General features: G+C 40.6%; 1 protein-coding gene and 1 long non-coding RNA gene across 4 annotated transcripts in view; one reads left to right on the plus strand and one right to left on the minus strand.

Annotated features, from left to right (window-relative positions):
* Positions 1 to 20,771, minus strand: part of snx7 (sorting nexin 7) — a 67,266-nt gene extending 46,495 nt beyond the window's left edge. The window contains exons 1-2 of one of the 3 annotated variants that reach the window (XM_037079442.1): positions 20,582 to 20,612; positions 5,915 to 6,014 (exon numbers count right to left, since the gene is read on the minus strand). Coding sequence is in view for 2 of the 3 variants with exons in the window: in XM_037079443.1 (XP_036935338.1) it covers positions 20,582 to 20,665 (84 nt within the window). In the remaining variant the exon portion in view is untranslated. Of the gene's footprint in view, positions 1 to 5,914; positions 6,015 to 20,581 lie in introns of all 3 variants that reach the window. The other 2 variants (XM_037079443.1, XM_037079441.1) reach the window with 2 other exon arrangements.
* Positions 20,582 to 22,791, plus strand: LOC119008802. Its single transcript, XR_005071552.1, has 3 exons — positions 20,582 to 20,715; positions 21,994 to 22,058; positions 22,144 to 22,791. It is a non-coding gene; the product is annotated as an uncharacterized LOC119008802 (long non-coding RNA).
* The last annotated feature ends 849 nt before the right edge of the window (positions 22,792 to 23,640 follow it).

Below are 23,640 nucleotides of genomic sequence, written 5' to 3' on the forward strand. Positions count from 1 at the left end.
CATCTTAAAAATTAGACACTGTAGACTGTATTAATTGTTCAGTCCTACAGTATTAATATATTTTTAGTGAGAAATAACAATTCATTTAGATATGTATGGAATATATTACACACTATAGTAATATTATAATTCTTGCTTCCATTTTGAGGAGCTAATAATCATCATTTTAGAAGACGTACTGCCACTACTTTCAAAATAAGGATTTTCAACAGTGACACACCCAGTTTATATTTGATTACGAAATCTGGGAGCCATCTGGGTCCTGTGGGCACATTTTCAATTTGCAGATCCATCCAGATGGTGTGGGGGTTAACACTTTAATATCCTAAAAATGCTCAGTAAAATTTGGACTGAATTAATCCCCAATTAGTCCATTCCCTCTCTTTTACACAACAATAACTAGACTAAAACTGACAAAAATGCATTAGACCTAAAATCACACAAAAAACATGAAATCTGAGAAGGAAAAGTTAGATTCTTTACTTTGAAAACCACAAACATGTTTAACAAACCATTTTTATAATTTAAAATGCAAATATTAATTGTTGTTTGCCAAACTTAAAAGTTTTTGAAAATTACATCACATTGATTTGACACACAAAACAAGAAAATTACTACACAACACACCACAGTACACACTAAACACACCACACTACACACCAAACACACCACAGTACACACTAAACACACTACACTCCACACTAACTATTCACTCCTAACACACTAAATGTCACAAATCTCAAAACGCCAACACTGTCTCACTTTCACTTTTTTTTTTCTTCTTGCAAGCACCTTCCTTAGAATAGCCCAATTTACTGTTTCTTACTGTACCAAAAGCATCCCAAATGTGACGACAATATTCAGGAAAAAGCATGGCGTAAATCCTTTATCATAAGTCTGGTTTTACTTGCCCTATCAACACAATTTACAAACTGGTATACTTGCTACTATGTCATCTGAAATCAGTCATGTTATTTGGACATGCGAGCATATCCCTCAACTTCAGGGAGTTAAGGTGCTGTTGTATGTACGGCCCAACACTAACACTAGCAGTTTGTTGCTAACATTAGCAAGCTAGCTAGCTAAAATAGTGGACTACTGCCATATGAAACAAATTTACATGTAACGTTACCATTCACATGCAGGCCATGGTTTAGACATACTCTGAATCTAATCGATACAGCATATTGTTCCCACATGCACTGCTACCCTCTGCTGTGGGCAGAAGAACTATATGTGAGAGGCGGACTTACTCTTTTGTACTACATGTGTGAAAGGCCAAGTCCAATGTTCAGAAGTCATGGGAAGATAGCATATATCTGTGAATATAGTTTGCATTGTAGTTATAAGCAGATGTGTTTAGATGGTATTCATGTGAAGTTCAATAATATAGACTTTGAACTGGAAGTTTTACAAATGTGTGTAATGTATCCTATTCCTGTGTTCTTTAGTTACAAGAGTTACATCCACACCTTTGAAGAGTTACTCCAGAGCAGATCCATGCCCTGCTCTTTCCACAATCTCTCCAAAAGGAGAGTGTAACTTAATGCTGCTACCAACATGGATCAGACAACTGTTAATCATGGAATATGCAACTCCAGTGGCTAAATCTCAGACATACATTTCTTCTTTAATATCAAGTTGGTTTGATCTATATCCATGAATGTGCTCCTTAGCAGGGATGCAATATATAAAGGACTGGCAACCATCCTTATCGAGTTTTCTATAATTATTTTTTTCCAGGAATGATGACTTTTCAGTCGCAGGACTTGAGTAGTTGAACAACAGCGGTGCAAAGGAGCCAGTCCTTTAATTGGACAGTAATTGGAGGCAAGATATGACAATAGTATTGTGTTGATCAAATTGGTCCCCAAGGACAATTTTGATCGACAATCTTTGTACCTGCATCACTAGTGACACACAGTTATGCAACATCTCTTCTGTTTTGTTAATGTGTATTTAGTATGGCCTCACTAGATCTAAATGTTTACATTTACGCCAATGAATTCAATGACATTTTGTTTGTATGGAAATATTATTTCATTATGTGAATAATATTCTGAATTTATTCCTTCTTCCCTAGTTTTGACTGGGAAGATGAAACATGGCATCCTGATATGGAAATGCAGCCTGTGTCATTAGCTCTTTTTAGATAGAAAAGACATTACATTTGCTCCAAGGTAAGGGCGGCAATCTGCCACCTTGTCTTTCTAAAACGGAGGTGTAATATCCCTCCTTTTCCAAAAGTTGCCACTTGGCCACCACTGGGGTAGGTGTAAACATGTGACATGACATGAAGCACAAAGTTAGGCAGTGAACAGTGACAACAAATTTGTCTTTACATTGCACCCCATTGGAGTGTAGAACTGGGTTCTTAGAGGGGGGGGCTTTTAATTTGAAAGCAGCGACTGTTCGTAACTTGCTGCTACACAACAAGCAGACAACGAAGTCAGCTACAGAGACCGAGGAGACGCTAGCATCTCCCGGATCTCAGCGGCTTTCCAGTTGCTCAACTTGACATCCGCGGATGAAGTGATGGACTGACTGCTGTGATCAGCTGTTTCTAGGTTTTAAAACTCCCCGGCTGTGGGTCGCACAACAGTGCAGGTCATCGACACCTCCGCCCATCTAACGCAATTGCTGGCACATTGACGTCTCAGATTTAGATACCAAGGGAGGCGGAAATAAATGTACCCTCCGAGGCGGCAAATTGGCAGCCAAAAACAGACCGCCAATTTGCCACCTTCTGTCTAAATTCACGGACCTAGTCACAAAAAGGACAGCCAATCGGCAGCTTATCACCCACTATAAAAAATTTGTGTGTGGTAAGTTCAGTAACGTATGGATGTGCTTACAGTCAAGTTATTGTTTTGTTTTTAATCTTCCATCAATGTTTTTTTTAATCATTTCAAGACTCTCATGGCACTAAAGACAAAATTCTGCTTGGACACACTTCCAACCATCAGCATGGAGGACATTGTCCCTGACACTGCTTACAGCTAGTAAGATCATACTGCCACCGATATGTCAGAGACGGCTAAAGTTGTGGTAGAAGATGATGTTTCTGGCCAGCCTGCATCCATTATATATCTCGTCTGTCTATAACAACTGGCAGAATATAGTGTTCTACCAGTAAACCTGTGTACTGCTAAGGACTCAAGCACAAAGGTTTAATGCCGGTCACCAAGACCTTTTGAGATCAGCGTCAAGTCAAGGGGCACAGCTACCATTGTTCAATGTTTGAGACTGTTTTTAGCATCAGTCTTCATTATATTTTATGAACAGATTTGTATATATGTGTCAAATGTGTTAAAGTAACTCTTGCTATTGCCTGTGCTGTCTTTCTCCGCCTGTGTCTTCTTTTAGATGGATCCTCAGGGTCACATTGTATGGAAATGGAGTTCTCAGCCCACTTTCAAATATCAGATACTGACTAAAGAGTTCTTGAATGAGAAGAGAGCCGAAATCATAAGCCAGCTTTGATCATAAGGCCCTATTGTGGCCCTGGGTGAGTATGACTAACAAACAAACACACATAAAGTAAACACCATATATTGGAGCATTACCAGTGGTGGACACATGATAATAAAAAGATGAAAAATGTGCAGAAATTGTAAGATACAAGTTCTAGCCTGACCTGCGGTTGCTCAGTATTGGTTCATGCAGAGGCATACAACTGTAGCTTCAGCTTAGTCATCCTTTTTGCACTGTTTTTTTTTTCTTTTCAAAGGAGAAGGGCGGATAGGACAGTCCCAGATTCTGTATTGTACATATATGACCATGGACAGTGAAACAAAACAAATCATCTCCAAGACCATGAGGAAGTCATTGAGGAACCTTATATCATGACTGGACAAAAGTTTTGGATTTGTACAGAGCAAATATCTGTTTGTTCATGTATTTATTCTCTAGACAAAGACTGCAGACTACATCATACCCTGGACATCTGGCATGGGTCCAAAAACTTGGGCAGAAAAATCCATGTAGCTAGTTCAAGATCTGCATGTAAAAAACATCGATATGGGTGTAATTGTCTTTATTGCAATCAAATGCATCGTCTGTAATTTTGTCATAAATCAAGTTCATGTCTCATTCTCATTTATTTTTGGCTATGATTAGGCAGGGCTCCAACAAGGGTGCTCCATTCTACTGCCATGGAAAAAAAACAAACATCTGCAACCACTTCTGGCATTGCTGTAAGACTGCAGATAACTCTAAAGAATCATTGAAATGTATCTTGTTATCACACTCAGCTGTGATCTTTGCTCACTTGGTTTGATTTCTTGCTGTCTTTAGAATTCACAATACCTTACGTGACTTTTTTGTCAGGACATATGAATTGGCCTCCTGCACCATGTGACGGGAGAACATGCATGGGCCCTTCGTGCCTCTCATCATGGCCTTTTGGTGGAGAGCAGAGAGAAGGAGTGGATCCTGCGGGTTCTGTTGCATATCACAGACTCACTTAAATTATTCTTGATGCACACTGACTGAAAGTCGTCCACGAGTATTTGCGTTTCAATAGGTTTTTGTTCCACTTTGACAGTGTTTCCGGTGCTGCTATGCCATGATTTGTATTACCAGAATAAAGTGGAGTTTGTACAGGTGGACAAGAACTACAGTTACATCACAGATCTCTAGAGTGCCATTCTGCGGTGAGGGTGTCTACTGCTACTGAGGGGGTGCCATGACGCACAACCAGGAGGCCTGATGATCCCCATAAACATGGGGTTCTGTCAGGGATCCCTGCTCCAAGCACACAGAGGAGCTGCTGCAGATGCAAATCAGCAGAGGGCATGGTGAGTAGGCTTACAGTATTGTAGCTTTAGCATGATGTGGTAAAGTGCTCATGTGAACAATCTATTTAAATCAATCTGGTGTAAATTGTGCACATACCACCTTTAGTTTTTTTTTTTGTTTTTTTTGTTTGTTTTTTTTATTTACAGATTCTGAACCTCAGAATTGTTCATTATGATCTAAAGTAGCTAAGTAAAGGCATGGCACAGGACAGGTAAAACTTAAGTTAAAATGCATATTATGAAATGACTGTAAATGGCGTAATTCTGGTGTAATAATTGTGCTATTCTTCCTAAAGCTGCACATCCCACAGGTCACTCACTCAAGACAGCACATCCGTCAGTGAACAGCATGATGTTATATACTTCAATACAGTAGATGGCAGTGTGAATTTTAGTCCACCAGTATAACTAACAAAGAGGAGGACTATTTAATGCAGTTGGCTCAACCGTAACTTCCTCTAAATAGCTGTCCTCTTCGTTAAGATCAAGCCCCCACAAAGAGCGTCAGGCCTTGAAGCCAGTTTTTTGTTGTGCCGTGTAATTACATCATCATGTGATGCACAAGGGACTTCTTCCCAAAAAACTGTAAAACTGTATTAAAAGCCTCAAAACAAAAATTACTAGTTTTACTGGCAGAATATGGGCAAATCAGTAGAATTAAAATTTGGAGAGTCCAGACGAGACACCCGATTCCATTTTAGCCCCATCCAAGTTCACTCTGTGCTAAACCAGAAGTAAGCCGACTCGGTCAGCTGAAGTCTCGAGTGCGCATGGTCTATGGCACCCAGGCTGACGTTCTGTGGGAAACACTGCTTGTAGTGTCATCTCTTTACTCTGTTTCCAAATAAATCAATAAAACAGTCATGACAAATTCAGTTGTTATTATTACTGCATCAACTCAAGTGTAAGAACTGTAAAGTGTAAAAAAAAAATAAAAAAGGCATTCATCATTCTCAAGACTTTATTCCTGCATAATGCAAAACAAGGAATAATTCATAACAATAAATAAATACAATCTTTTACTTTCTTGCTATGGATCAAAAATAAAATTAAAAAAATAATAAAAAACTGTGCACTGTATGTTTATCCATCTAGTGTGCCGTTCTAGCACTTACAGTGTTATCACAGGTTAGATCCTGCCTGGAAGGAAACCCTTATACTGTCCATGTGGATGAGGGTAATGGTCACAAATCTTCAAATTGCCCTCCCCTGGGTCTGGAAAATCAGTCACAACACAAATGTCATTCCATATTCATCTGGCAAGGTGCAGAACCCTCCTGTAAAATATAGGCTTCCATGTGTGGCAGCATGGAAACACAGAGTCAGGATGTTGCCCACAGTGCTTCCTTTCAGCTGTGGGCATTTCTCTGTACCTTTGGCAAGCACACCAAGTGGATTGACCTGTTACAGTATGACCTGGTGGAGGAACCATCTGCTTAGGCCAACTGCAGTATATCTTCTTTCAGGCAGAATTCCAGCAACTGATGGGATTGATCTAGAGTTAGTCTTTGAATTCTGGCCTGTCAAGCAATAGATGAGTAATATAATTCGTTATTTTTACAGAGCAGAGCTTGACTGTACTGTACTCCATATACATTTTCAACGGTGAATTATTTAGACATGCCGAGACAAAACTGTACAGATGTCCCAAATTCAAATTGTGAAAAACTACTTGTTCAAAATTCCGATTCAGGCACATGTGTCCAAGTTAGATGTCTGGTCAGTATATTGTGCATTAATAAGTAGTTGTAGGTAGTGTTTAACAGGAGAAAAAATAAACCCATAAGTAATATTCTACTTTAGATACCTGCTCATGAGCAATTCTTTCAGCTTGGAGATGCTCTACTCAACATACTTCCTCTTGTCCCAGAATATCTGCTCCTCTGCCTTATGCACTCCCACATTCATAACCTCTACTTCCACTTCCTCAGACACTGCTGGGTGCCTTCCCTCTTGCGCGACTGCCTCGGCCTCAAGTCACCAATGCCCTCGTCATGAAGGCTCTAAAATACAAAACACTGTATCATCATGAGTCCAATATAATATTCACGTTTGACTGTGAATCACTGAGGCTCACAGAAAATAGCTTTGCAATATCTAACATTACCAAAGCCAACTGTTGTTAGCTAACCAGCAATAAGTTAAAACATCAAAATGCACGTTCAAAACAATTTCTGAACACTGGCAAAGCTAGCTTGACAGCTATCAGTACTATGGCTATGTTGGTTGTTTATGTTCAATATGATGATGATGATGATGATATTATTATTATTATTATTATTATTATTATTATTATTATTATTATTATTATTATTATTAATAATAATAATAATAATAATAATAATAATAATAGGTGTATGCTTACAGGTCAATTACACATCAGGAAGTTACTCGTAGTTGGATGTTGTGGTGGGAAATTATGCACCAATACACTCTCCTCCTAACCATTTGTCAGGACTCATAATCCGTTAGTCAGTTGTTGGACAGTACGCGTTCATGTTTGGGGGGAAGAGCTTTGAAGAGAGGCCTGAGTGCAGGAGGCAGGGTTCACTGGCTGGATACTTTCAAAATCTAGCCTGGGCTTGGCAGTTTTTCCAACGTACTGACCCAAGCTTTAAATACAACCACTTCATTAAGGCACATAGGTTATAATTATGTTAACACAATAATGAAAATCTCACAAGCAACTAAAAGTACTGCCAAACTTTTTTTTATTCATAATCTCCTCTCCATCAGCAGTCTGGACAGAGGCCAAAGGGATCAGTGTGTTTGCTGTCTAATGCAAGTACATACCGCCATCATTTCATTGCTCAGGCCTTTGGTAAACAACCCAGTGAACAGCCCCACTGCTGATAAAAATCATTGACTCAGGCACATGGTCGTGCTCACAGCCTAGGTGATGTTTTATGTTTTATTTATGTTTTGTTGAGCCATGTTTACAGATGTCAATACTGAAACTCTGACCCTCTCCTGAGAATTATAACAACATACGGCCAAGTACATAACTGAAAAAATAAATAAAAACAGTCTAGTTTTGAATATTATAACATTCACTGCCATTTCCTCCATCACAAACCATTAATCTTAAAAATACTAATTAAAATGGTTTAATATTAAAATTTTAATTAGTATGTTTTTATGTGAGTTCAGATATTTTTAGAACTTTGGACCTTGAGAGTTTTTCACTATGTTTTGTTATAGGTATTGCTAAATCTTTAAACAATAAATAGTAATGACACTGAAAAAATGACTAACACTGGGTTAAAATGGCCATATTTAATATAGTATATGTAACATCAAATGTCGACATCTGTCCAACTCATTTGTAAGCACTGGCCTTGTCACAGTGGACTCGTCACATTAAAATGATCCAGTTTATGCAAAAAGCAGTGAGCCACAAGTGTGCTGCCTGCAGGGGCCTGTTGCACAAAACTAGGATTAAGACATCCAGGATAAGTGACTGAGCTGAGCTCAATGAATCCAAAACAAGAATATCCAGGCTTAATTGGCTGCACAAAGACCAAGCCAGGATGAGCAGACACGGATTCATCAAGCCAGGTGAAACCAATCCTGGATAAGTGTGCGCTCACGGCTCCCTCAAATAGACCTCGCCACCGATCACAGATTCACTGATTCACCATGGCAAGTAGAACGGCTTACTTTTCCCCGCTGGAGGCAGAAATCCTCATGGAGGCATGCGACGATGGCAAAGAATTGCTGACCGCGTGAAGTAGTGCACAGTTACACACTCACCGCTGAAACATCACAATTACAATCCAAATAGTTAATTCACATCTCCAAAAACGCAGTTGTACTCTGTTTATGAATCAGTTGAATTTTTAATTGGAATGGACTGCAGATATGAGTGAAACTGTGTAAATGTAACTCCATCAGACTGTAGAAATCTTTGATAAATAGATGAGCTAATAATAATAATAATAATAATAATAATAATAATAATAATAATAATAATAATAATAACAATAACAATAATAATAATAATAATAATAATAATAATAATAATAATAATAATAACAACAACAACAACAACAACAACAACAACTTTAATTTATATAGCTCCTTTCAAAGGACCCAAGGTCGTTTGCTCACTGACTTCATTGAATTACCTTTTGGGATAAATATAGTTTATCTTTTCTTATGTTTGCTCTGTGCTCTGCTCTTAATCCCTTATCCAAGTTTTGTGGTCTGTGTTCTGTAACAACAGATGAGATGCTGCTGCATGATCAACCCAAACCTCAGGGGATCATTGGGAAGGAGTAATTACCAAATGCCGTAAAAGTATGTGACCCCCACTCTGTTGTATTTAAGGCAGTAACATTTAGAGGACTGGAGAGAATGTTCTGGACCTTCCCTCCATGCAGCATGTATAAAAGACTTCTGACTCCACACACTGAGTCTAAAATTCTTTGGAGAATTAGCACAAAAGGAGGATTTCCACTACACAAAAAACACAACAACAACTTCTTCTCTGCAGCAGGGAACACATACCCTGTTTCTTTTACTGGAAGGTGGTGTATGGTAGATACATGGAAGCCCATGGTCTACTTCTAATTTCTACTGAAACCAACTTAAATTCATTAAAACCAAATAATATGGAAGGAGTAGTCACAAATAACATCTATTTCTTTGTGATGAATTGGTTGCTATGGTAACAGCCTGAGGAGAGTAGAAAGCAGTGATCTCTACCTCCATTTCCAGGTGGCACAAATTTCATGGTATTGTACGGCAGAGGGAGTCTGAGCAGGTGCACATATATTGCATTTAAAACATGTTCAACTACCTGAGCCAAATGTATCGACACAGTAAAAAATTATCTTGATCATCTTTGTCAACCTTGACTGGCCACCAGTGGCAAATTCAATTGATTGGACTTGATTTGGAAAGTCACACACCTGTCTATATAAAGTTTCATAGCTGACAACGCATATCAGAGTAAAAACCAAGCCATGGGGTCAAAATGTCTGCAGAGTTCTGTAGAGGCACAGACCAAGAGAAGGTTACAAAATGTCTGCTGCATTGAAGGTCCCCAAGCACACAGTGGTCTCCATAATTCTTAAAGCTGCAGTCTGGAGTTACGAGAAAAGTAGTAAATAGTAGACTTAGCCTGAAAATTTGAAAAAGCACAGCTCCCAGATCCCTCCTTCTTTCTGTCTGCTGCACTGCAGCTCTGCCTTCAAAGCCCATAAGCCCTGATTTTTCTCTCTCTGACCAATACAACTAAATCACAATGACTAGTGCCTCATGCCGAGTCATGGTAGATATTCTGAGTAACAAACAATATTCCTCACATCATGGTAGCAGAGTTACCAGGTAATCATTACCTGGTGCAACATTTTTGCCATGTCTTTCTGAAGCATGAGTAACATTACTTCTCTATACCAATTAAACCACTTCAGAGCATACAGAACAAAAACAACCATTATAACTGCCCGGTCACTTGAAAGACACTTTTGCTAACCAGCAGCCATAAAGACAAAGCTAAACACCAGAGTTAGCATAAAAGCTAACAAGCTACATTTACCAACAAGCTATGTAGCTCAACTACAACATCCTACAGCCATATGCCCCATTGCAAGTATTACTGTAACCACCACCATCTTAGCTTTGTGGTTAAAACATAGACTGAAACATCAAGCAGGGGTCCTTACTTGTCCAGCAGAAATGCAACCAACTCTGCATTGCTCTTGAATACTTACAAATCCTGCAGCTCCCTCCACCTTTGAAATGATGCTCTGATGCTCTGGGCATTGCCCAGTATGGGCTGCAAGAACCCTATGGTCACTCTGAACTCCATAGATCCTATGTGGAAATGGGAGAAACTTCAAAAAAGACAACCATCACGCCAAGTGTCCTCCATTCTAGGCTTTATGGTGGAGTAGCCAAACAGAATTCTCTCCTGTGTAAAAGTCTGCAAAAAAAAGAAGCACCTAAAGGACACTCAGACTGTGAGAAGCACACTTCTCTGGGCTGATGAACCAAGATTGAACTGTTTGGCCTCAATTCTAAGCGTCATGTCTGGAGGTAACCAGGCACCACTCATTTCATGCCAAAGACCCTCCAAAAGGGGAAGATGGTTGAAGCAGCATCATGCTTTAGGGTTGTTTGTCAGCAGCAAGGCCTGGGTGACTGTTCAGGGTTGAGGGAAAGCTGAATGGGGCAAAGTACAGATTTATCCTTAATGAAAACCTGGTCCAGAACTCTCAGGACATCAACCAGGACAATGACCTTAAGCACATAGCAAAGACAAAGCAGGAGTTGCCTCAGGACAACTCTGTGGATGCGTCTGAGAGGCCCAGCCAAATCCCTGACTTGAACCCAATAGAACATCTCGAAAAACATCTAGAAAATGGCTGTTCACTGATGGAAAATTCCCAGATCAAGGTGTACGTCAATCAGGTGGCATAGACTCGACTTGGCCTTTAGGAGATTCATTCATTCGTTTTCATTTTTTTCAAAAAAATGGAATGTCACATGATCAACCTGCACTACCTTTGCGATCTCCCGGTCGATCCCGATCGACGTATAGGGCGCCCCTGTTGTAGAGTATCCTCTGGTGGACAAACTATGCAACGCCAACACTCATGACATGGTTTAAGGGTGTTTCATCACCATTAGAGCCCGACTGATTTATCCGTTTTTAATTTATTTTCTACATATTCATTTATTGGCCATTATCAATGCCGATACCAGTAGTTTTGAAATAATATCAGACCGCTGATAACTCAGTTGGGCTCTAGTAGGTGATGAATACAAAATTCTCTGCTTGAAATTAATGTAGCAGATAAACCACAGCCATAGTTGGACATTTTCCTGTAAAATATCAAACTAGGATGTATATGTCAGTCTTACTTGACGTTGATATAACTGTGTGCTTACATGCACATTAACCACACTAAAGTGGGCCTTCTCCAGTAAGCCGATTTCTTCAACGTAAAAAAAAAAAAACCAAACAAGCAGCTGGGTTTAGAGGATGAGGAAAATTTCATTTTCCCCAGCTACATTTTTCCCTAAGGAAGCACATCTCTCTTCTTTATGTTATATATGCACACAGGAAAGTAATGAACAGTAACAGCAGAGTCACAGTTGTTGTGATGGTCCTGCCAACCTAACATTTTTGCCATGCAGCCTTTCTGAAGCATGAGTAAAGTTATTTCTCCAAACCAATTCAAGCACTTCACTATTTATCCTGGTTTTCCTTCTGGCTCGGTCCAATTCTTTCCGTTTACAATGCTTTTCTTCGTCTGTCTTCTCACTTCTTCTATGTGACGTAGGCAGTAGTATGGCATTTTTCTACTCTGTTGCCTCTGTGACCATTATTTACAGTTTGAGTTTGATCAGGTGAGAGCAGGTGCGCAGGTAGGGGCACTGCCCAGTATGCACTGCATGAGTGAGAGAGGCTTCCAGCAGCATAGACATATACAGACGCCTCATAGAGCGCTGGACCGTACGTCGACGTCGCCATCTTGGATGTGGCTGCTCAGCCCCGTGAACTCAATAGAGTGAACTTCATAAAGCGTGCTTCTACAAAGAGGTATTAGTTAATGACTCTCATTTACAGATTTGCACACATACGGATTATTATTGTCATAAAGAGCTGCAATGAAGCTACTAACATTGAAAATGACTATAGTGGCACAGAGCTAGCAATATAGCAGCGCAGCGCCGTTGTTCCACCATCTGGAGAGAACCCTGTTATTATTAGTATTTGGATTATTAAAAAAATCACTGTATTTATAAAACAATTATCTAAGTCAGTTACATGTAAACGTTGGTGCTTTTTATTCCCACATGTCAGGATCTGGTTATTATAGACACAGATTCAATATTTAACTCTCATGTATCATCACAGTAACAGCGTTACATACATTGGTAGCTGAGAATGTTACAGACGTTGTTTTTGGCTCTGTTTCTTGAAAATCTGTTTCCTGAATATGTCCATATGAATGTGTAAATGAGAGATTTATAGCACTTTGTAGAAGTGCGCTCTATAAAGTTCACTTCATTGACTTGTATTAGTTCCCGGGGCAGAGCGGCCACATCCAATATGGCGATGATGTTGACATTGACGTATCACAGCAATGGGCGAAGCCTTTCAATGAGGGCGACTCCTTCAGAAAGACTTTTGAAGGCCGTGTTAATGTTGTTAAATGGGACAGTCTAGCCTTCGGAGTATTTCCTGGTTGTGTCACCAGATGTTCCCACCCTTACCCTTATGTCATGATTTCTGCCGCCCAGGCCTAGAAAAGTAAGAGTGAAAAGACGAGTGGAAAGTAGAAAAATATTACCTCCAGTAATTTTTGATTTTCTTTTTAATCCTGCTGATTCTGGAGGAAGCGACGTGGCTCCATCAGCGCCGCCAGCCGCTGGTATATTTCTGGTTAAGAGGGCACCTTGGGTAGGTAAACCTGTTATTTGAACCCACAGTAATGTTACCATTATTATCATTATCAAATCTGCTCCACTTGATTTCACTATTGTCACTTTTTTTTCGGGACTGAGCACAAAGAATCTTGGGATATGTGAAGCCACGAAGGATAGTAGAGGTGCATCCTCCAAAAACAGGGAAAAGAAGGACGCATTTGTGGCTGCATTTGGAGGAGCCTTTGAATTGGGACAGCCTTCGAGCAGCGTTGTGATGTAATTGGCCTTCAAATGCATCCTTCGAAGAATGCAGCCCCTGAAAAGCTAAATGTATATATGTGTGCAAGCATGATTGACATTTCTCAGTCACTCCCCTTGCAGGGTTTCCCTCAGAAAACTTGCTAAGCCCGGTAGTAAGTTGTAAGGGTGGCCCAAAAATGCGAAGGGGCCTGACACAGGCCAGCAACTGACTGATGGCCGTGCCCTATTGGTAACAGTTTCATGACATAGTAGAATTTAGAGTGGTTCCAAACTGCCTTGCATTAAATCAGTGTTCAAAGTTAATTGGTGGGCAATTTCATGCTTTAGGGGTCAGTAAAGACATTTAAAACCACCAATTATAGCTTCTTGCTTCATATTAATCACTGGCTTAAATGCTGCAGTGAGGGAAAAGCCTACAACATGAAAACAAGCTAACTACTGGATATTTCATAATAGATTTTTCATTATAATCGATGACATACTTAAATTAGAAACAATGTGGCATTGTTTACATTTGCTTCTGCTTGTGGCCATATTGATGCTGGTGTGATGGTGGACAGATCCAACATGAGCGTTTAGCACAACTTGCATATAAATAGTGCGAGGAGCTTCAATAAAAGCTCTGGTCGAGGATCCCTGCATTGCCCGCTGGAGGTGGCTGTGACAGACTCAGCAAAACATACCTAAAACTGAAACTTTGACCTTATCAAAACAGCTACCACCATTGCTTATCTAACGCTGAATTTTATAGTGGCGTTTTACGACTAAACCATTGTGAAATTAGTGCACTTAATATTGTTAAGATTTTCATGTCTACAAAACAAACAAAACAAAACTTATTATAATTTGTCAGGTACAGCCACTCACAGAATTTTTGGTCCACCAACTCATTTTGATTAAATCCGCTCGTTCTATGGTTCCCATTGCGGCACGGAGAAGGCTGCTCTGCCACTGCAGCAGACGACATGCTAACATCCGTGCTACATCCATGCTAGCTGCCTAATTGACCTGCGGCTAAGCCAATGTCCTGCCGCTGCACTCCTGGTCAACAGGTGAACCAGTGAGTTCAAAGTCTCTGCCTTTGTTTGTCTGACTTTGGAAGAACAATCAAGTTTTTTGACCTTTTCTTTGTGACATCCTGTTACTTTTCAATCACAAGTGGCCTACTTTGCATGTAGTGACAGTAGCAGTGGTTTGTGGGGTGTGAGGTCATGAAAAAGACACCTGAACTCAGACCCGCTATGTGTTCACATGTTGACCATAAGATGTCACCATTGAGTTTTCAACTTTGTTATTGATACCTATTTCGAACAAATAAACAGTGCTTAGTCTGGCAGTGGGAAATTTAAGCCTGGCGGGCCACTAGACTTATAATACACTGGGGGAAACCCTGCCTTGGCTCTGATTAGTTGTGTTGATTCGGGAGTGGGGATTCTTGAAAGTCAAAGACACACTGCACAGTGCAAGACATGCAACATAAACATCGGACCTAGCGACAACTTCAAACTTTGTTTGTCATTTGAAGAGCCATTCTGCCCAGTAAGTGCTTGTCAATTAGCTAATATTATCCTGTTAGCCTAGTCGGTAGTTAGCTAACTTAGCTTGATATGATACGGAGGTGGGGGTGGGGAGTGTCGGTTTGGTGGAACTTGTTTTGTTTTGGGTTTTTTTGTTTTTTTTAACCCCAGACAACGTAAGCAAACCTTCTTACCGATTCATCACAAGACTGGCTGTATGTTTTACGAACGAGCAACACAGGGTTAAATGAGCTAAATAAAATACCAGCCCGCCAACACCGAATCATTACCCAGTGCTTTCCTTGCCTGCGGGCTGCCTAAGTGATTTTGGCCGCTACCTGTGTGTGTGTGTGCGTGTGTGTGTGCGTGTGTGTGTGTGTGTGAGTGGTTGGATACATCAGCCACTGACTTGACTTGACTTGTATTTCCTTGTTTAAAATGGTCTGCAAGATGCAGTGTCCTTTCCAAACCATGACAAGCGCCAAACCTATTTTTAGCCTAAATGCGATAAGTCCTCTCGACCAATCAGAATTCAGTGAGCGTTCTATGCGATCCAACATGGCAGTGCTCTGAAGCTGGAGAGTTTTTTGTTTCATCCGTCTACAAAATGAGTGCTTCAAACTATGTTAACGCTTTTGATGGCCTGGATGAGCCCGTGAGACCTACACCTGGGGGCAGAAAACACTGACTGGACCCACAAAACCACAAAAAACAACAAAAAAAAAGTTTTGTTACTCAGGTGTTAATACCCACTGTGGGATGTGAACACAAGGCTGCTGCAACTGTATTCTGTCAAGCTGAGAAGCTGTCACCACACAATGGAGAAAGGAGAAAACTGGATAATAGCAAGTTAATTGTGTGTAATTCTGTTAATTTCATACTGGCTCCTATCAATGTATATGACAATATAAATAATTTACTTTCACAGGCATCAGCAAAGACTGTGTCCCGGGTGGCTCAATATTATGCAGAGACTGCTGAGGCTCGCCCAGAGAGAAGAGGTGGTGCACGGCACAGTGAGGAGCACAACAGGAGAAGGGAACTCATTGCCGAGCACATCCGGTCCTTTTCCTGCAGGAGCACCAGGCCGCAAGTATCTCCCCAGTGACCTGAATGTGCACAAGATGCATGAGCTCTTTGAGCCTCAGAACCATGCTCAGACCAGCTACTCCATCTATTACTCGGTGTTCTCCAAAGATTTCAATCTTGGCATTGGTCACCCAGCTACAGATGCATGTTCTGATTGTGCCAAGTTCATGATCAGGATTACAGATCCAAACCTAACGGGGACAGAGAAGAGGACGGAATCTGCATCATTCATACTGCATCATCGCAGAGCTTGCATGTTTTATGACCTGTTAGGCAGGGTTGAAGATCATGTGACCCTCTGCTTTGATATGATGCAAAACATGGTCCTTCCAAAAACCCCAACAGGACAGGCCTATTAGTCACGGCAGATGTATCTGTACCCGTTTGGTGTTGTTGTGCACCATGGAGAGAACAGTCAACAGACAAAAGATGATGTCCAACTCTGCATCTGGCAGGAAAATGAGGGTAGCTGGCACAGCAATATGATTGCATCTGCGCTGAGTGACTGCCTCAAGGTTCGACTTCGGGACAAAGTCAGCAGATCCAAGGGGCTTCGGCTGTTCGGCGACTCTTGTTTTGGGCAAAACAAGAACATGAACATGGTGTCCATGCTCATGGAACTTCGCCAGTGTTTTCCAAACCTTGGCATAGAGCACACCTTTCCAGAAAGGGGCTGCAGAATTTGCTGGCAGAATTGAGCGGAAGATCAGGAAAATGGACACGGTTCTGTTACCACAGGAATACCATGCCATCCTGCAGCAATGGGCCACATTCACGTGTATGGCACAAATTGGGAGGCGTTTGATTGTAGGTCAGCAACAGCAGATTGTGTTAAGGCTCAGAGGAGCTCTAAAATCAGTGCAGCACGCATGCTTGATTTGAGTACCAACAAGGTTGGTTTCAAGACGGCTTACAATGGGGAGTATTGTTTCTGTGGTGTATTAAAGTGGGGCAAGTGGTGGGCTGACCTGAAACCTGAGTTAGTTCCAAAGCAAACCTCTGAAGGGCGCAAAGAAGAGTGATGTGCTGGCACTATTGGGAGCAATGGGTGTGTCTGATGTCGTGAGGGCTTTCTATGAGGATGCACTGTATCAGGTGTCTGAAGATGCAGGCCAGAGTGATGAAGATGCAGAGTGATCCATGCTAAAGTGATGAAGATCTCTCACACACACACACACACACACACACACACACACACACACACATTCTCTCACTAGCCCCATTCACACAAAGACGCTTAAACCCTGCAGCAGCGGTTTGCCGATTCCCACCTCCATCTCAGTGCGAATCTCTCGGAGGTGGCGAGGGGTGAAATTTCGCTCAGGCACTGATACAGCTCTGGAGGTATTATCAGGGTAGTATTATTGGTGAACTGAAACAGTAGCCCCATTCACACAGGAGAAGACGCATAAAGGCAGCAGCAGCGGTTCGACAATTCTCCGCCGATGGTGATTCACACAGAGCGAAGCAGCTCCCTCTTTAAGACAAACAGCCGTGAATTCACACAGAAAGCTGGCGCTGCGGCTCCTAAAGAGGGCGTGATGGTACATGTCATGATGATGATGTTGGTGTGTCTTCAAGGTGTTTCTCTGGTTTACCCCCGTCAATCTGACTCCCTCACTGGCGGGGACGGAGGCAGTTTTCTGGGGGAAAGTTAACTGAAGTCTTGGTCAGGAGGGCTGACCATTGCGGCGATTAACTCACCAAGTGTTTGTGATGAAAGTTTTTTTGCTGGTGACATAATGCTGTTTTTTGGGCAGGAATATGACAAAGTGTCAGTAGGACGGGCGGGAGGACGGACGCTTCTCCACATATATCTGTGGTATTTTTTTCCTCATATGTTACCAAAGACAGTAATAGTAACTATGTTACGTTTGTTTGGTCATGTAACATTGCTTTTTGGGACATTTCTCTGTATAAAGTTGAGTGAAGGACCTGTGTAGTTAACCGACCGTCAGATCAACACGCCCTCGATACGCAAAGCCATCTTATTCATTCACTCTAGCCCCATTTACACTGGCTTTTGGGTCCGGCCTTTGAACGCCAATTCCCTGCCTCCATCTTAGTGTGAATGCACCCAAAAGCCAGTCCTAAACTCAACTTAAAGGAGAACCATTTTTAACTTATATCCCTGTTGATCGAGGTTACTGAGTGCCGTCAGTAGGAAAAATAATGTGAATTTTTTGCACAATATTGACCTGATATCGGGACGGCAGCTAAAGCGAACCTATGGGGGCAGACATCCTTAAGTTTCACTTGCGGTTATGTCTGCCCCCATAGGTTCGCTTTAACTGCCGTTCTGATACTCGGTAATTATTGTGCCAAATGTTCTTGTTATTTTTCCTAATGACCGCACTCGGTAACCTCAATCAACAGGGATTAGAGTTCTCAACGGGCCTGAAAATTACAACCCGACCCGACCTAGCCAGTGGGTTTTTAAGCCCGAAGCCCGATATGGGTTAGACATAGCCGGCGTTCTCGTTTAATACAGAGAAATGTCCCACAAAGCAACATTACATGACCAAACAAAAGTAACATAGTTGCAATAACTATCTTTGGCAATTTATGAAGAAAAAAAATACCACATATATATGTGGAGAAGCATCCGTCCTCCCGCCCGTCCTACTAGCGCTTCACATTTCTGCCCAAAACAAAACAGTGTCTGCCACCGACATACAACTTTACTCACCAAGTTTGTGATGAAAGTAAATCACAGCGATGGTCAGCCCTCCTGACCAAAACTTTAGTTAACTTTCCCCCAGAAAACTGCCTCTGTCCCTGTGAGTGAGGGAGTCAGATTGACGGGGGAAACCAGCGAAACACCTTGAAGACACACCAACATCATCATCATGACATGTACCATCACGCCCTCTTTAGGAGCCGCGGCGCCAGCTTTCTGTGTGAATTCACGGCGGTTCGTCTTTAAGGCGGAGATGCTTCGCACTGTGTGAATCACCATCGGCGGAGGACTGTCGAACCATTGCTGCGGCATTTATGCGTCTTCTCCTGTGTGAATGGGGCTACTGGTTCAGTTCATCAATAATACTGCCCTGACAGTACCTCCAGAGCTGTATCAGCGCCTGAGCGAAATTTCACCCCTCGCCACCTCCGAGAGATTCACACTGAGACGGAGGTGGGAATGGGCGTGCTAAAGCCACATCCAAATGGCAGTGTGAATCTGTCCTCTCTCACTCACACACACACACACACACACACACACACACACACACACACACACACACACACCCTGTGATTAGTTTTATGTATAGTGGAAAAAGGTCCTGCTTTTTTACGGGTTCAACACTTTACTGAATGCCAATGTATTACTGAATGACTTGCCTATTGAATATTGTTATCATTATTGAATATTTTTAAGCATTTGTTTTTTTCATGCATATGTAGCAGACAAATTGGTCCTACTTGTTACAGGTTTGACACTTTACTAAAAAAAAATGTCTTTGAATGTATTATACATAACTTGGGTATTGATCATTATTGAATGTTTTTAATCAGTTTTTTTCATGCATATGCAGTGAACAAATTGGTCCTACTGTTTACAGGTTTGACACTTTACCTGAAAAAAAAGACTCTGAATATTACTAAATAACTTGCCTGTTGAATATTGTCATCAATACTATTGTTACTTTTTATGGGTTTGGCACTGAATGACTAGTAGCCTAAATGTGTTACAAAATGATTTAAATATATTGTTAACATTGTTGTATTTTTATTTAATTAGTGGCATTTGTATGTGTTTTATACAAATACCACTAAATGTGAAATTGAAAATATTCATTTTATCATTTAGTTTGTTACTATTTATTTTATTTGTCTGTTATTTTATGCATTTGCATATATTTGATTTATATTAATTCATAGTCCCTGATATCACATACTCCCTTGTGCTTTTTTTTTTTTTCCCAAAAGACAAACAAATGGATTTACAGCGTTTTGGAAAAAAAAAGATGGATTTATAGCATTTTGAAAAAAAATATATTGGATTTATAATCAACAATATTGTTGTTTGATTTAACAATCATTGTTCAACATGTTCAGACTGAGCCAATAAACCATTTTAACAGGATAAACTGAATATTAACCAAAAGTGTGGGTCTAGGTAAACAATGTAATTTTCCTGAAAACTATTAAAATGGATTTATTTTTTTAAAAAAAGAAACATTTCATTATTCAAAAAAACAAAAACAAAAAAACAAACAAAAAAAAAACTGCAGGGCGTTGGGCAGATGGGACAGTCGGGTCCTAAGTTCAGCTCATCAGCTGATGCAGGAAATGTACTAAGTTCCTCTCTGACGTGACAGTGTGTGGTCTCTATGTGCACCGCAGACTAACTCCACTCTGCTCGGACTAGAGACAACACATGAACTCTCAATTCGTCCACAAGTTACAGTTAAAGCGCAGCTAAAGCGGGTATGTCAGTGCCAGGGTTAGATCCACGTAGCGAGAGAAGCAATGGGACGGTTCGAAGCTGAGCGTCCGAAGCTGTAACCTTGTTTTCGGCAGTTCTTTTCTTACCTTGCTGAAAACCTCCAGGTCGTCGTCCTCGTCCAAGTCCAACATGTTTCCTGAGAAGTCCGCGGGGACGGACTGTCCGCTCATCTCTCTCTCAAACTTTCAGAAGAACTGAGCTCATGAGACAGAACTGAGAGGTAAACTTTAACCACAAGTTCACAGCAGCAGAGACACTTAGGGCGGCCGACAACAGCACTTCCTCTCAGAGTTTTCAAAATAAAAGCAGTGCCTCTGCAATTGGGTGCTTTGATGGCCTATTTTGATCATGTTAAAATCATTCTACTGATCAGTCATCATTGTGTAAACTGCAGATGCTTCACAGACTTAAGAAAGGTATTTCTGAAAGCTGTTTACTGTTTGTTTTGAGAAAGTGTTGTATTCTCTTTGGTCTTCCATTTGCCTCCTGATCCAATATTTAGGCTTTTCATACTGTGGTATACGACTATTTAAATGTGATTGTGACAGAGGTGATGATATAGTGTGATTCTGCCATACGCTTCATCTGAATATTAAAATGTCAATTTTATATGAGTTCTGGAAGTTTGAAAATAAGATAGGATCAACTTAAATTGGACGAAATTTTAGAAATAATTTATGAATTAATTTATTTCTCCTTTGCTATCTATTTATCATTCAAACTAATTTACCATTACCAGTATGTCACTGGGCCCGAGAAAAGCTTATTATTGTACAAGCAAGTCCTTTAGAATAGAGGGGACGTTTAATTTGGTGACAAAAACAAGGCACTTTTGGAATAGCGCTGGTCAGCTTTACTGTTAACGCAGCTGACGTGTTGCGCAGATACGGAAGGATCAGAGCAGAAATCACTCCCTGCACCACTCAGCTGGGAGGAGGAGGAGCCAGAGCAGGTCTGGTTAGGAAGATTAGCACTACCCGGAGCAAGATTCGACCCAGTGGAACTCAAACCTGACATAAAATGCTGGAGATATCTTCGTCTGTAACATCACCTTAACCCTATAAAGCCTGACACAAGAAAATAGCCAGGAAATTCACATTTTTGGAACGTTTTAACACCTCTCCCACAAAAAATAAATAGATACATACATACAAAGGTGAATCAGTGTCAGTAATTTCAGAAACCGATCTCGAGACATCACATCATGAACTGGGAGCTTTGTCCCCTTCTCTCAATAGGCTCTCACACTGGACATTTGTACTCACCCCATATGCATGTACATGCATGGAACCTGCTCTATCTCATTGGCAGTTGTGTTTAGTGACCCTCTTTTGTACACTGTACAGGTTTGTGTGTTTATCGTAAGGTAATTATAAATGTTATATTGAACACACCCCTTATGCAAATAACTGCTGCAAGCTGCAACAGTTGTTTGTCCTATTCTGTCTGTTGTAGTTTTTTATTTATTTATTCATTTTTTTGCTAAAAATATTTCCAGATGCCCCCAAATAGCTGATGGAGAGGGGCCTTCTGATGCAACATCCACACCACTCTCTGAAGCATGTAAGTTTAGCCAATTGTTTGTGGTCTTTTATGCACTGCTATGCACCTGCAGAAGCTTTTCACACTATTTTCTGCTTCCACACAGAGGTGGTCCCTCTTAATAAAACATGGGACCACAACCCTGAAATTCTGGTCAGATTCTAGATGGGAGAGTCGTATCAACAGTGTAGAGGCTGGGAGATACCAGGCTGCAGAAGTCAGGGACAATGCCACAATGCCACAGGTCCAGCCATAAAAATCAGGCAGAATCTTTGTCTGAAGAGGTTGGATCTAGTCTCACCAAGGGCACCAAATGGGCTAGAACAGGCCCTGGCTGAGGGTGTCCATTCCTCCTCATGCTCTTCATTATCTTCCCCTGACTGCTTCATGTCACTTGAATTGCCATCCATTATCATGTTGATGACATTTTCAATGTACTTTCTTTTTTTTTCTCTCATTTTTCTATTCTTTTTGACATCTAAAATTACATACATAACAAATTGGTCAATATAGCATAGCGATTATTATTTCAGATGAATTGGTACTGTGAAAATACCCAACAGGTATTTTAAGATGGCATTTCAGTCATTAATTAGATGCATTAATGATGCATCATTCAAATAGTGTGTGTTTGTATTGTGGTAGGCATGACGTAGATTACATTACAAAAAATGTGACATGACTGTTCAGGGATAAGACACCTTATATACCTGCCGTATCAAATTTGATACACACATTTTTATTGCGATTTAATTGTAATATAAAGAATGAATTATTAAGTAATTATGCATTGTTTCATTAAAGAACATATTTTTAAAGAAACTATATCAATGTTTTGTTTACTTTATCTTCTTGAAAATTAGCAAAGATTTTCCTGCCAAAAGTATGTGGATGATTCAATTATAGCAGCCATTTTGAAAAAAAGATATGATAATCCACTAGAGGGCAGAATACAGGCATCAGGTGATATACAACAGGTTTCTAAGGAAAGTATTGACCATGTTGGTAAGATAGAGGTCTCAGAATCTCAGGTAAAAAAATCAAGACAGCCATCATCATATCTGTACCTAAACAGTTTGCTGCGTCTGAATGACTGCTGCCCTGTGGCTCTCACCCCCACCCTGATTAAATGTTGTGAGATACTACAGTGGCTTGCAAAAGTATTCACCCCCCTTGAACTTTTCCAGAATTTTGTCTTGTTTTAACCACAAATGTAAATGTATTTTATTGGGATTTTATGTGATAGACCAACACAAAGTGGTGCATAATTGTGAAGTGGAAGGAAAATGATACATGGTTTTACATTTATTTCTTTACAAATAAAAAACAGAAAATTGTGGCAAGTCATACTTTGTAGAAACACCTTTCGCTGCAATGACTGCTGCAAGTCTTTTGAGGTAACTTGAAATAGCTCAAACTTGATTTTCTGATTTGATGGAGAGTGTCTGTGAACAGCAATTTAAGACTTGCCAGAGATTCTCAAGTTGACTTAGGTCTGGACTTTGACTGGACCATTCTAATACATGAATATGCTTTGATATAAACCATTCCATTGTAGCTCTGGCTGTATGTTTAGGCTTGTTGTCCTGTTGGAAGGTGAACC

Source organism: Acanthopagrus latus, chromosome 19 (genome assembly GCF_904848185.1).
Source record: "Acanthopagrus latus isolate v.2019 chromosome 19, fAcaLat1.1, whole genome shotgun sequence".
Classification (NCBI taxonomy): Eukaryota; Metazoa; Chordata; class Actinopteri; order Spariformes; family Sparidae; genus Acanthopagrus; species Acanthopagrus latus.